Here is a 14,372-nt window from a genome sequence, read left to right as displayed (position 1 = left end):
TAAACGATCGCAACACAGAAATTTCACATTTGCAAAAAGGATGCATCGTGCAGTACGGATTAAATGATAAGCAGTGTTTCTTTATATCCCGTCTTTAATTCAAAAGTCATAATACTTTTCTTTTGTTTGCATCACAATTACAAAGACAAAGACTTTTATGTTTGTTTGCATCGAGATGACTGGTGACTCCTGGCATGAATGAATGATTGCAGATGAGTGGGCATCAACCCAAGAATTTCCGAGAAGTTACGAGGGAGGCATGATCTTGAAAGCTTTGGTCCATAAAGAGGAAACAAGGAGACCTGGGGTTAAAGCTGGCTTCAGTGCAGCGATGGCCACTGCTGCCATAGCCCACGTTCTGTTGGAAGTGCACCCCTTTGGGGAACACGAACACGTCTCCCTTCTCAAGCGTTTTGCTGAACAATTTATTGGCAGTGGTGATAAAGCCGACTGAGAGAGTACCCTCGATGACCACCAAGATTTCTGTGGCCCGCGGATGAGTGTGAGGGGGATTAAGGCCGAGAGGAGCAGCGAAATCAATCCGAGCCATGGAGATTCCCAAGGTGTTTAAGCCTGGTATCTGCATTACATTGGCTGCAGTGACGTTGGATCCCATCATGTTACTTGTATCCCCTGCAACATTTAAGCCCCTGAACATGAAGTCATTTGCGGTAACCATGCTTGCATCCTTACACGGGAACCCGTTCACATTAACTGCAATTACAGTCAAATAAACATATATATATGATCAGATTATATTATTATTCACATCGCATGAAACGAATCGAAAACCTAATAAACATATATATGATCAGATTATATTATTATTCACATCGCATGAAACGAAACGAAACCCTGATAAGCAAACACATGATCACGGCCTCAAACTCAAAGTCTTACATACCTCCACTCTTCGTGTCAGCCACACAAACGTCTTGTAAAGGATCTGCATCACCTGCACGCACAATATTAACAATATTATGCGCCACTAGTACTACAAGCGCTAGCGCTAGAAAGGATTTCATGACTGGACTGCAGGCAACTGACTGACTACTATTCTTCGATTCGATTCGAGTAGATGCTCCCTCTGATCTGATCTGATCCTTAGATGATAGATTGAGTTTGGTGAAATATGAAGAGCATTCTTCCTTTTTATAACAGCAACGCCGCCAACGCCAAGTTCTTGAGTTAAATTTGCTTGCTTGATGGACTCCTTCTTTGTACTTGGACGCGGTTGCGTGTTTCCAAATTAAAATTGAGAAAGACGCAGTCATAGTCATTGGCTACGTCCGCCACATATGACCCTGTCCTTATTGGATCTGGCTGCGTCTCAACCAAGGGAAGAAGGGATATGTTTTAGATTTAAGTATCTCAACGAAGCTGTCAACAATTTCGGGTTTCTTCATGCAGACTTGGTCAGTCTGTCTACTCGTAGCAGAAACATTCTGTTTTTCTTTTATTGGTTAAACAGAATAGTATTGCACAACACACCTCCTTTTCCATTTGGAAATATTTTTTTAAATATATAAACTTTGAACTAAGTCGTCCACAATTAAATATATATATAGACAGTCATCGATGTGATGTTTAACATTATTTTGTATTTATCACGCGCATTTACTGTACCAAACCATATTCGTTTTCCCATCTCCAAACATATCGCTATGCTCTTCATCAAGATTATTTCCATTGTGTGTGTTAACCCTCGGGGAAAGCAGCTAAGTCAAACATTGTTCAATAACATGAAACAGCCACTCTTTACGCAAATTACCCTAATCCTTACTTTAAAAAACAAGGACAACCTCTTAATTTAGTAACCGGAGAACCCTAACCATTTTTCATTCATTTCGTAGTAGTTTTCTGGTACTTTCTATGGATATCGTGGATTGTAAGTTGTTTTCTGGTACTGTGGTTTCTTTCTATGGATATCAATGGTGGATTGATAAGTTGCTATCTTTTAAATTATTTTAGTGTTGAAAGATAATTTGCAAATTTATGTTTCTTATCAAAATATCAATTTCTTTCTTCTTTTTTTTAATTAAATTTTTCATTTCTTTTAAGTTAAATGATAAAAAAAAATTAAAAATGTACTCATAAATTTAATTTAAAACAATATCTCATAAAATATATATTGTTTTATTTTTAATAACTTCCAACATAACTAAAAAAAATTATTGCTTCTTGATGAGCATCGTGTTAACTGTCCCCAAAGAAGCTAAGTCAAACTTCGTTCAATATTAAGATTAAAAATAACCTAAGATGAAGACTACCCTAATCCTTACTCCAAAAAAAAACTCCATTTCCTACTTGTTAAAAACTAATTTGCAAAATTATATTTCCTATTAACATTTCAAATGCTTTTTACCAATTTTTAGTCAAATTTATTTTATTTTTTTATTAATTTATAAAACTTAAATTAATAGTTTTCTAATCAAATATGTGTGCTACACAATAAATTTGATTTAAAACAATATCACATAAAAATATATCAAACTTAAATTAATAATTTTCTCATCAAATATGTGTGCTAGACAATAAATTTGATTCAAAAGAATATCACATATAAATGTATGTTCTTTTTTTTTAATAACTTCTTACTGTACCAAAAAAAAAGAAATGTGTTGTTATGATTCTTCTGTTACCTTCTCAATTATATTGCATTATTTAAAATGCATGCATTGAATTTGAAAATGATATAGAATTAAACTAATTCAAGCTTAAGAAAAAAAAATGTTTATAAAAATGTAAACTATAATTAATAGTGATAAACAAAAATGAATGCAATGTAGATATCTAGATAATAATGCTATCTAGTCATTTATATGGTTATGATGATGACGATGATGATTAGCACTCACCAAGGCCTACATGGTCCATGGAACCTTTAGATGGTAAGAGACTCCTACGAGTTCTTTTACATTTTATTTTTATGCTCAGAAAGCATTATCAGAAAGGGGTGGCATGAGGGGGAGGGATTTTCATTAATCGCGAAGGAATCATTGAATATAGATATGCTTGGGGACTTGGATGGAAGAAAAACAACCAAGCAAAGGCGTCATATGAGCTTGAGATTTCGAGTGGGAAGCTTCAGGGGGCCACGGGTCTGAGTGGAGTTGATGGTTTCAGTGTCGTTGTAGGGTTTGGTGTTGTTATTTGGCTGAATTGGGATTGGCTTCTGGTCTAGAACCTCAAGGAAGATTTGAGAGTAGAATCGTAGAGTAAAGTCTGTATGAATATGATCGATTTTAAGATTATTGTTGGAGAGAATGTTTATAAACTTCTGAACTTGAGGGTGTCTTGGGTCAGGACCTTGGGGCTTCGTTGGAGGCCAGTGAGGTGGATGGGATGGTGGATGGTCGGTTTCGGGAGCGGTGGGACAAGAGCATCTCGAATTTGAGCTGGAGTGACAGAAGGTTCTTTGACATTCTGGGAAGTCTGAAAATGGATTCGAGTGTGCAAAGTACAGAGAATAGTTCTCGGTCAAGCTCTTGGGGCAGTCGCAGGTCGGGGTCAGGGGGGTCGCAAGTGGGAAATTATCTAGCTGGTAGGAGAAATCAGCGAACCTACATCAATTGTGTGCAGGACCACATGGAATTCAGGGAAGGCCTCGCTGTATTGCAACGCAACATGCATAATCAGCAGCAATAGAACCTGACTATACAGTAGAATCCTACGAATTCTTTTACATTTTATTTTTGTGCTCAAAAAGAATTATCAAATTAGTTCCAACATCACCATAGTTGTGCTAACTTGAATGGCAAAGAAGACTAGTAGAGTGACAGATATTTTGAAAATTAAATCAAAGGTCAGTAGAATATCACAATTCAAGAGAAGGTTCTTTTCATCTTCAACGCTCTTACTCTTGCAAATGTGACAAAATATTTCATCCCATGGCGTTTTCCGAAGTGACCAACACCCTATTTCACTATGAAGTTTATGAGAATTTGTTCCTATTTTAGCAATGTTTATTTACTTCTTAAATTAGTCAAAAAGAGAGATACTTTTGATCACAATAACCCACTCCTTGGTCTAACATCTCATAAATTTCTTGCTCACATTGTTTATGGTTTTGAAAATTACATGGAATGGGATAAGTTGTTTGTTACTTTTGCGATTTCCCCTCCTCGCCTATATTGGAATATGATCTAATTGAATGAGAGCCACAATGACAATGCAACAAACAGTGAATCAATGTGAGGGATTCAAATAAGATATTTGATATTAGCTTGTGTTACAATAACATATGTCTATGTTCTAGATATTGCAATTGTTTATAAAATCTAAATACTTCCTATTCATGGAGGTGATCGAGTGATCGTGTGAACCATCATCCAAAAATGACGCATAATATCTTGTCATTTTTACATAAAGAAGCTTTATAATCTAACACCCTCTCTTTAGACTTACACTTTTGAAAATGAAACTTACACACATTGGCACAATAAATAATAGAACCAAAAATCCTCCAAAGGCTTTGGCACAATAAAGAAATGCTTGATTTAGTAAGACTCCTTCAATTTCCTCCCTATTCCACTGAATGGTATAGTCTCATAGACATTATCCAAGTTTCCCAGCATCATTGGACATCATTATCACACGAAATATCTCATAGCCCTCAAAAAACGGTACAGTCTCCTAGGTATTATCCAAGTTTCCCAACATAATTGGGCATCATTAGCATGTGAAATGTCTCATAACCACCTCATAAAGTTACGTTGTCAAACTTACAGATCCTACATACCTTAAACGATTGGAAAAAAATACCCATATGCATGTCTTTGAACCCCGATCAGGTATAGCTTCTCTAATCCAATAGTGTCCTAAACTATTAAAAAATTATCTCTCTTCCCCTACATCCCTCCCTATCTTCAAATTGCAGGCTCTTCAAGTTTTTACAATTGTAGGTTTTACATATCTATATTTTTCGAGCTTTGCTCCACTTGTTTGAGTTGTTGGAGCAAAGCAGTGACTCTCATCAAATGAATACAATAACATTTTTATCAACAAAGACATCTAAAATAAAATTCAATGGCACTTGTGATCATCGCATTGATTTGATATTTACAATCAATCTCTATGTTCCGACACATAAGCTCATTGAAATAGTGGACATGGCTACATTTGCATGTCCAATATCTCTTTTCTCCCATGTTATCTCAACGTTATCTCTACCAAAAATACATCGAATTTGTAAACATTTCTCATCTCGCTAGTTATTCTCAGCCTCCTAAAGGATCTTGAAAGGCTATCGAGATATTTCTTGCATTTTATTTTGAATTTATAAATAAAATTGCTAACTAAGTGACCTTTAAAGTCACATACACTGGTATCTCTTACTATGGTATTAACCTTAAATATACCCACTTTTATAGCTAATAGAAAAACATCAAATGAATTTTATATAGATAATAGAGAAAGAGCACATGTCTCATCTTAGATATGAAAAAATTAAAACATCTTTCTAACTAACAAAGTTAGCCTTCTTGTCTCGAGAACTTGCAACAATCGTTCCTTCGTTAATTATCCTCATCGCATTTGGTCCAAGAATGATGTCGGCGTCCTTTCTGAACCGACTCATGGATCCATTAAAACAAGAATTGTAATAACAACATTCTTGATGGTAGATACTAGATAATATTTACCTATATTCTTCATTTTAGTCAGAAATATAAAATTCATCTATACCCTTCTATCTAGTCATAAGCATTGAAATTTTTTCCTCCATGCTCAATTTCACTTGTCTGGCATTCTGCCTCAAACTCCCAACAAGGAAAAACCTCAAAATATGGACAACCTGCAATCTCATTCGAACCCCTCCATATCTGATCCTTCTTCTTAAGCTTCCTCTCAACTTCCTGTGCCAGGATCTCCTTTGATTAGTTCTACTAAATCTGTTCTTTCTTCTTTTTCATCTACTTCTTTACTCCTTTCAACCTCCCTATTTTGAGGTTCACATAGAATTCCTGCTCTGATACCACTTTGATGTAGGCCCAATCCGACCCTACTTAAATCCCTGGCTTAGAAAACCCACAGTGCCCAAACCTCTATCAAAGAGGCACTTCCTTCAACCCTGTATAATAGCGTACAACTTACAAAATAATAATATAGTCACAGTGGGAGGATTTCAAAGGATATAACCTTTTTATAATCTAATTTCTAGTGGGAGGCGCTAAAGGGTATCAACCCTTTCTATATATATTCAAATTCTTGTGGCCTCGGCCCTTACTTATTAAAACAGGTGTGGATACCTCATGTGAATTGTACCTTCACTCCCCTCATGTAAGTGTAGAAAGCCCCAATTTCTCGTCGGTCTTAGGCTTCTCTTCATTCTCCTTGTGACCATGCCTTATAATCATGCGATCCATCATCCCGGGCCAAGTCCCTTACATTAAATCATAAAAAACATTTGGGCTTGAAGCTTCCCGGGATGGTCCACTTGTATTGTCTCGACATTGATTGGTATGTTGGCTTCTATGTCTGCCGCTACCCACATACGATATTTACAAAGGCCTCATTACTTTGATACCCAGCTCACTATTAAAATAAGTCTCGGTATATCCGTATCTTAGCTGGCCCACACTCAACTCCGTGTAATGCTCCAAACAATCCCAGCCCTCTATTGATTAGTTGGGCTCACATGTTAGCCCAGTCCCAATCATCATGCCTATTCTAGTTAAGCACTCATCTTCTCTTTCTAGGATAATTCCTCCGGCCCGAAGTTGTCAAGAAACTGTTTTCTTATCCTTCTAGGATAAATCCTTTGACCTGGCGCTATCAATTTCCATCTCCCGACGCTCTCAAGTGACGAACTTCTATCGGGACTTCAAAACAAACTAGGTGTTGTGCTCGTCTTCGTGTTTGGATTCTTCTACCAGTTTTTCCTCTATCCTCATCCTTTCTTTTTTGATCTTGGTCCTTCTCCAATCCTCTAGTCTTCTTCATACACACTTATACACATTGATCCATCATAGTTCTTCTTTAATCTCCTAGGATCACCATGATTCCACTGCTCTACTATAATCACTTCAGTTGCACGACTCTCTTAAGTGCATTCATTTCCTTTGTATTTTAATTGTGTTTTGAGATGTTGTCCCCCCTGAGCTTCAAACAACAGTCCTCTGGCCTCTGCGCACTTTTGACGGCACTTTCTCTTAGTGCAATTCCACCTGATCTTCGATTCACTTGCAATTAACATGTATATATTGAATTCAACATAATACACAGAATCAACTTCGTATTGTAAAAAGAATTTGAGAATGGCGAGAATCTCAACACGCAGGTCAAACATTTGCATCAAAGTGTTTCTTCTATTAATATATGTACATAAAATACTTTACATAGGCCCTTGTAGCCATATTTACATTGCATGGCCCTTTCTTGGCTTTGAAGCAATACTTGACTCCTCAAGCCTCTTCGTTCTCTCTCTTTCCCCAAACACACATGATCTTATTTTAGCTACATATTTATACATAAGGATTCTGAACTATATTATGGTTTAGATCCATAAAATCCTCACCTAAAACCCCTATTCTAGGATTCCTAGGTCCATAAATATTTCAACAATCTAACTTCCCTCATTTCTCTCTAACTCTCTCAAATATTCTCGATATATATATTCTAAATGTAGGAATTTACAGGGTAAGTTCCTCAGAAAGAATACCAAGAAAACACCGCTCACAACCAGATCTCAAATCAATACACCAGTATTTTTGACGTGGTTAAAACCCTCTAGTGCAAGGAGGGAGGTAAGTCCACGGCCTGTCAAAAACGTGGGTACAGACAATTTATTAATCAAAGAATCAAAATTTACATAAGCTTCTCTCATGCACGGATACCCGAACAAGACCCTCCATGCGCTTTAAATAGAACTCATGGACCAATCGGGTGTCAAGCCACGGATCAAGTGTCGGTAATACCGAGGTGAGAGTGAACCGTCGGATCACTACATATCGTGACCGTCGGATTGTAAGTTACAAAATGTACAACGTAAAGAAACACAATGTTACCTAACTCTAACCAACTCTATACTAACCAAGTTGAACTTAACTATATCCTATGTGTCGGAATATCCTAACATCCCCCTTAAGACAACTTGGGATAGGATTGAAGGATTTACAAATATGACACAATAGGAGAAGGAAGGAGGCACTAGAGTCTATCCCCCCTTAGTGACAACTTCCTGAACTCCAAGCATATATCGAAGTTTAGTGAACTTCGCCTCTGTGAGAGCCTTTGTGAAGATGTCTGCAACCTGATCATCTGTTGGACAATATTGCACTTCAAGAACATGGTCATGAATGAGCTTTCTGATGAAGTGCATGTGTAGTTCAATGTGTTTGCTGCGCTGATGCTGGACTGGATCTTTGCATAGCTGAATGGCACTTTGATTATCACACCAAAGTGTGGTTGGATGCTGCTGCTCAAAGCCAAACTCTGATAGGATCTGACGAAGCCACAAGGCTCCTTACTAGCTTCCACGGCACCACGATACTCTGCTTCTGCTGATGAAAGAGAAATGGCAGCCTGTTTCTTACAAGCCCATGTAATAGTCCTGAACCAAGAGTGAAGACATAACCGCAGTAGACTTCCGATCATCAAGGTCACCAGCCCAATCAGAATCAGTGAAACCAACTAACAGAGACTGCTTTGGCACTGTAATGAATCCCAAACTGTACTGTACCTCGAACATAACGAAGTATTCTTTTAGCTGCTTTCCAATGACTTTCACGGGGTTTTGCATAAAACGAGCAACAAGGCCAACAGCAAAGAAAGATCAGACGAGTATGGGTTAAATACAAGAGTTTTCCGACAAGTTGACGGTATAAGGTAGCAATCAACTTCAGAGAAGTACAAGAGACTGAAAGTTTGACTCCAGACTGAAAGGGAGAAGGGGCTGGCTTACAGTCTTCCATGTGAAAATGACGAAGAATATCACAAGCATACTTGGACTGGGAAAGGAAAATACCCTCTTGGGATTGCAAGACTTGAAGACCGAGAAAATAGTGTAAGTGTCCTAAGTCTGTCATTTCAAATTTCTTTTTAAGGCTGGACTTCACATGGTTTATAAGGTTGGGATCACTACCAGTAAGAATAAGATCATCAACATAAAGAACAAGGATGATGAGAGAGTTGCCCACTTTCTTGGTGTAGACAGTATTGTCAGAATGACACCTAGAAAAGCCAGATTCTAAAAGAAAGCTATCCATTTTGGCATACCAAGCTCGAGGAGCTTGCTTGAGGCCATAAAGGGATTTCTTAAGTCGACAAACGAGGCTGGAGTCTGTTTGTATGAAGCCAATGGGTTGTTCCATATAGATTTCTTCCTGCAAGTCACCATGCAAGAAGGCAGATTTAACATCCATTTGATGGACTTCCCATTTTAAAGAGGCAGCAAGGGAAAGAACAAGGCGGATAGAGTTCATTTTGGCAACTGGAGAGAAGGTTTCAGTGTAGTCAATGCCTTCAACCTGTGAAAAGCCCTTAGCAACTAGACGAGCTTTATGTTTATCAACTTTCCCATCTGGTCCATACTTGGTTCTGTAAACCCATTTGCATCTAACAAGTTTGCGTCCCTTTGGTAGAGGAACAAGATCCCATGTATCATTTGTCATCAATGAATGATATTCTTCATTCATAGCTGTTTCCCAATGTGGATGGCCTGAAGCTTCTGCAAAAGTGTCAGGATCATGATTTACTGGAGCTTGAGCCAGTAAAGAAGAGGCTCTTTCAAACTGAGAACGTGTACGTCGCTGATCTGTAGGATCACCGGCAAGATCACCTGCTGCATCCCGAGTAGCACGGACCCATCTTGGAAGTTGAGGATCCTGAGAAGGTGGGGAAGGATTATCATCCTCGCTTTCATCATCAGAAGAAGAAATGTTTTCAAAGATAGAAGAGATAGGAAGAGGTGGCACATCCGCCGGACTAGGCTCGCAGGCCGATTTATTTTCATCAAATTTTACATCTCTTCTAATGATAACATTTTTGGACTTAAATGGAATAAGTCTATAGCCTTTTACATCTTCAGAATATCCAACAAAAGTACATTTCTCACTCTTAGGTTCTAAGGCTTTATGCTTTTCATCTGGAATATGGGCCCATGCTTCACTTCCAAACACACGAAAGTGACTTACATCTGGTTTAATGGAACTCCAGGCTTCTTCTGGAGTGATATTCTCTAGAACCTTAGTAGGAGTGCGATTGATTATATAATTTGCACAATTAATTGCTTCGGCCCAAAAACTAAGACTGAGTCCTTTAGATTGCAGCATACAATTAGCCATTTCCTTTAAGGTGCGATTTTTCCTTTCAGCTACACCATTTTGTTGTGGAGTGTATGGAACAGTATGTTGCATTTGAATTCCATTTTCGGTGCAAAAGTTGATGAATGCATTTTTAACATATTCTCCACCATTATCAGTTCTTAGCTTAAGAATTTGATGTCCAGATTGTTTTTCAACAAATGCTTTGAAGGCCAAAAAGGTGGTAAATACTTCGCTCTTGAGTTTTAAGAAGTATACCCAAGTGCGTCTGGAGAAATCATCAATGAAAGTTAAGAAGTACTTGCAGCCAGAGAATGAAGCAACAGGAAGAGGACCACATAAATCACTGTGCACAAGCTGTAAAGGGGCTGAGGCGTGCCAAGAGGCACGTTTGTCAAAACTGTCCCGATGATGTTTTCCGAGTACACATCCGGAACAAACACCATCTTTGCAAGATACCATAGGAAGACCTGTCACCATATTTTCTTTACATAGATGCTGAAGGGAGCGATAGTTTAAGTGACCATACCGCTCATGCCAAAGTTTGCTCACTTCATCATTATGAGCAACAAATACTGAGGGAAGATGGGATGACCCAAAGTTGTGAAACTTATACAACCTTTTGGAATCATCAGCAAGACCAGTAGCTAGAATCTGTTTAGGATCTTTTAGATCCTTGATTACAACATCATGAGGTGAAAATTCAACAATTTTACCTTCACCTGAATGAGTTATCTGATAGACAGATAGAAGGTTGCAGGATAAGGTTTGGAACACATAATACATCATTGAACTGACCATTGTCTAGATGAACAGTTCCAGTCCCTACAACATTAAGAGATCTATCATCACCAACATATATATTTTTGGTGTTACAATCATTTAAAGAAGAAAACATGGCTTGGTTTTTGGCCATGTGACAAGAGGCTCCAGAATCAATGAGCCACTCATGAGAATGAGAAGAAGAAGAAGATACATTTAATGCATAACCAGACTGAGATGATTGACGATGACATGCAGAAAGTGCCATTCCGGAAGTTGAAGTTGAAGTAGGCTCCAGATGGATGTTATGTTTCTTCATTGCGGCTTCCAAGGCTTCCATCTTCTTAAAGCATTTAGATTCTAAGTGGCCATCTCGATTACAAAAGTTACAATGTCTGTCAGTCTTCTTCCATTTGTTTTTATTGGTCTTATCATTTTGCTGAAATGATCTTTCATCTTGAGGCTGAGTTGGTTTAGGACCATTCTTTGAGGATAAGACTTCTTAGGATTCTTTGAATTTGGTTGCTGCTGGGCGGCTAACGCTTTCGAGGAAGAGTTTCCAAGATTAAGAAGACCAAGGTGTAAGAGTTTTTCTTGTTCTCTTATTAAGGAATCACAAAAGGAGTCAAAGGAAGGGGGCTTGTAGTCTTTGCCTTGACAAATGAAAGCTTCCCTTGTAGAATGGAAAGTGGAAACAAATACAGAGTAGGCTGGTCCCAACTTAGTAAGGATGGAATAAATAAGGTTACCATCTTCTTTCTTAACTTTAACACCTTCCAAGAGATATCTAAGGGTCTTGAATTTGGACAAGAAATCTTCAATGCAAGAAAAATTATTAGGATCCAAAGTAAGCAACTCATTCTCAAGTTGATGGGCTCTAATTTCATTTTTAATCCCAAAAACTTTAGCAAGTTTTTCTAATGCTTCATGAGGAGTTTCAATTTCTGCAATGTGGAATCTAAGATCAGGAGAAACAGACATTCCTATCAAACCACGTGCTTGATCTTGTCTATTTTCCCATTTTTCGGCCTTGTCTTCATCTTTGGGTTTCTTCTCTTGGTCTGTGGCTATTCTGAAGAGACCTTTACTTCTAAGTAAATCTCCCATGTAGGCTACCCATTGGAAGTAGTTAGTGCTGTCAAGAATGACTTGGCATGGACTTTCCATTTTTGAAAAACAACTGAAGCTGAAGATGCTGAAAGTAAGTGGTCCAATGGATAGATCTCGAAAAAATAGGCGGTTTTAAAAAAACGGCTCTGAAAAAGGCTTCCGGATGAAGAAGTTATGGCTTTTTGAAAAAAAATTGTTGACGTTGCCGGCAAAGTGCGCGAATGTGCGGGAATGAAAAAATCCGCCCCCACAAAATGGAGACTTGAACCCAAGACCTCTACTCTCTTAAAAGGTCTTTGAACCAATTGATCTATACAAAATATTTGAGAGAGAGAGAGAGAGAGAGAGAGAGAGAGAGAGGGGGGGGGGGGGCCTCGATTTGCGTGCTTGCCTTGGGAAGACTCTTTTCCCCTACAAAACACAAAACACAAAACCCAACACGAATATCCAAAGAAAAACGAACCTTACGGCTCGAAGTTAGCTTTAGCCAAAAAACTAGAAATTTTAAAAAAAAATCTCAAAGTTAGCTTTAGCCGAAAAACTAAATATTTTTTCAATGTTTCTGATTTTCCGAGATCACACTAAGGTGCAGGGAAAAGAGCATACGCATGAGAAAAATCCTTTCTTTCTGTTTCTGATTTGCCCAGATCGCACAGAGTCGCAGGGCAAAGAGCATACGCAGAAATGAAAGGTATAGATCCGGAAAAAAAAGGCTAAATAAACCGAAACCGAAATAAGCAGAGAGAAAATGACAGTAAACTGCAAAAAAAACACTGTATACCTCCCGATCTGAAAAATGACGCAGCTAGGGCTACCGGAAACCTTTTCGCGTGAAACGAAAGGGGTTCCTCACTGAAACAGATGCTCCGAACGCAACAGAGCAGTCCTCTCGGCCCGAAAGCAGTCAGAAACAACAGATCTAGGAAACGACAGCCGCATGCAGTTCTACCGGCTTCAGATTTGGATCACCAACGGACGCGGCCCTCAAATAGCTCTGATACCATGTAGGAATTTACAGGGTAAGTTCCTCAGAAAGAATACCAAAAGGACACCGCTCACAACCAGATCTCAAATCAATACACCAGTATTTTTGACGTGGTTAAAACCCTCAGAGTGCAAGGAGGGAAACAGTCCACGGCCTGTCCCAACGTGGGTACAGACAATTTATTAATCAAAGAATGAAAATTTACATAAGCTTCTCTCATGCACGGATTACCCGAACAATGACCCTCCATGCGCTTTAAATAGAACTCATGGACCAATCGGGTGTCAAGCCACGGATCAAGTGTCGGTAATACCGAGGTGAGAGTGAACCGTCGGATCACTACATATCGTGACCGTCGGATTGTAAGTTACAAAATGTACAACGGTAAAGAAACACACTTTACCTAACTCTAACCTAACTCTATACTAGACCAAGTTGAACTTAACTATATCCTATGTGTCGGAATATCCTAACACTAAAAGAGAGATTTAGTTTACAATACTCTCATTTTCATCACTTGTGTAATTTCTTAAGAAAACATACGAAAACACAATTAAATAAATAATTGCACTCAATTAGGGAACCAACGCCCTTGGTAATGAAAATGACTATTCTAGTCAAAAGTTATTTTGATTTGGAGGTAAGATGCTCGTGCATAAAAAACAATGGAGCTTTCCATAAAATTATGAAAATAAATAATTAAAAGTGTCAATACAGTAACTCACTCCTCCTTCAAGGACTAATGTAGAAGACAAGGCTAGGTTGATAGGACATTGATTGTGTATTGTGTGTGTGTGTTTGCAGAAAGTGATTTATCTTTTCAATGAATAGAAACTATCACAACCACATTAGTAGATGTGGTTGATATATGTCGATCGATATAATTTCCATACGTCTATTGGCATATAAAAGGTGCAAAATGTCGTCGATCGGCATATATCAAGCACAATTTATTAATGTGGTTGTGTTAGCTGATGATCAATGTGTGTGGAAAGATTAGTATACAACGGTTGACTATCCTTGACTATGGTAAATTTGTTCAAGCTATAGTCGAGGAGGGTTTACTATGGTAAACCTATAGTTGACTATGGATGACCATGCTAGTCCACTTCAACCTATACTTTAATATGATACATTATGATTGAAAATGGTTTACCACTATTGACAATCATTGTCAATCTTTGGTAATGGTTGACCATGGCTAACTCTAGTCAACCATGATTACCATGTTGACCATGGGTGAGCATGATTTG

The 14,372-nt window shown here is 38.2% G+C and overlaps 1 protein-coding gene across 1 annotated transcript; it reads right to left on the bottom strand.

The window, feature by feature from the left end:
* Positions 1-223: 223 nt before the first annotated feature.
* LOC149256887 (germin-like protein 1-1) lies at positions 224-1,130 on the bottom strand. Its single transcript, XM_089396552.1, has 2 exons — positions 905-1,130; positions 224-714 (listed from the first exon to the last, which is right to left on the bottom strand). Exons 1-2 carry the CDS (start codon positions 1,023-1,025, stop codon positions 224-226), a joined length of 612 nt encoding a protein of 203 aa, XP_089252678.1. The 5' UTR covers positions 1,026-1,130.
* Between the last annotated feature and the right edge of the window lie 13,242 nt (positions 1,131-14,372).

Source organism: Pinus tabuliformis, chromosome 6 (genome assembly GCF_031772625.1).
Source record: "Pinus tabuliformis cultivar Carrire ecotype Pingquan chromosome 6, CPIR1, whole genome shotgun sequence".
Taxonomy (NCBI): Eukaryota; Viridiplantae; Streptophyta; class Pinopsida; order Pinales; family Pinaceae; genus Pinus; species Pinus tabuliformis.
This window is presented reverse-complemented; position numbering and strand designations above follow the sequence as displayed.

Bases quoted from the DNA above. Each gene is read 5' to 3' on its own strand.
- LOC149256887 (XM_089396552.1), bottom strand. From the start codon at position 1,025: ATGAAATCCTTTCTAGCGCTAGCGCTTGTAGTACTAGTGGCGCATAAT. The intron at 715-904 runs GTATGTAAGACT...CTGTAATTGCAG, and splicing joins GGCTGACACGAAGAGTGGAG to TTAATGTGAACGGGTTCCCG.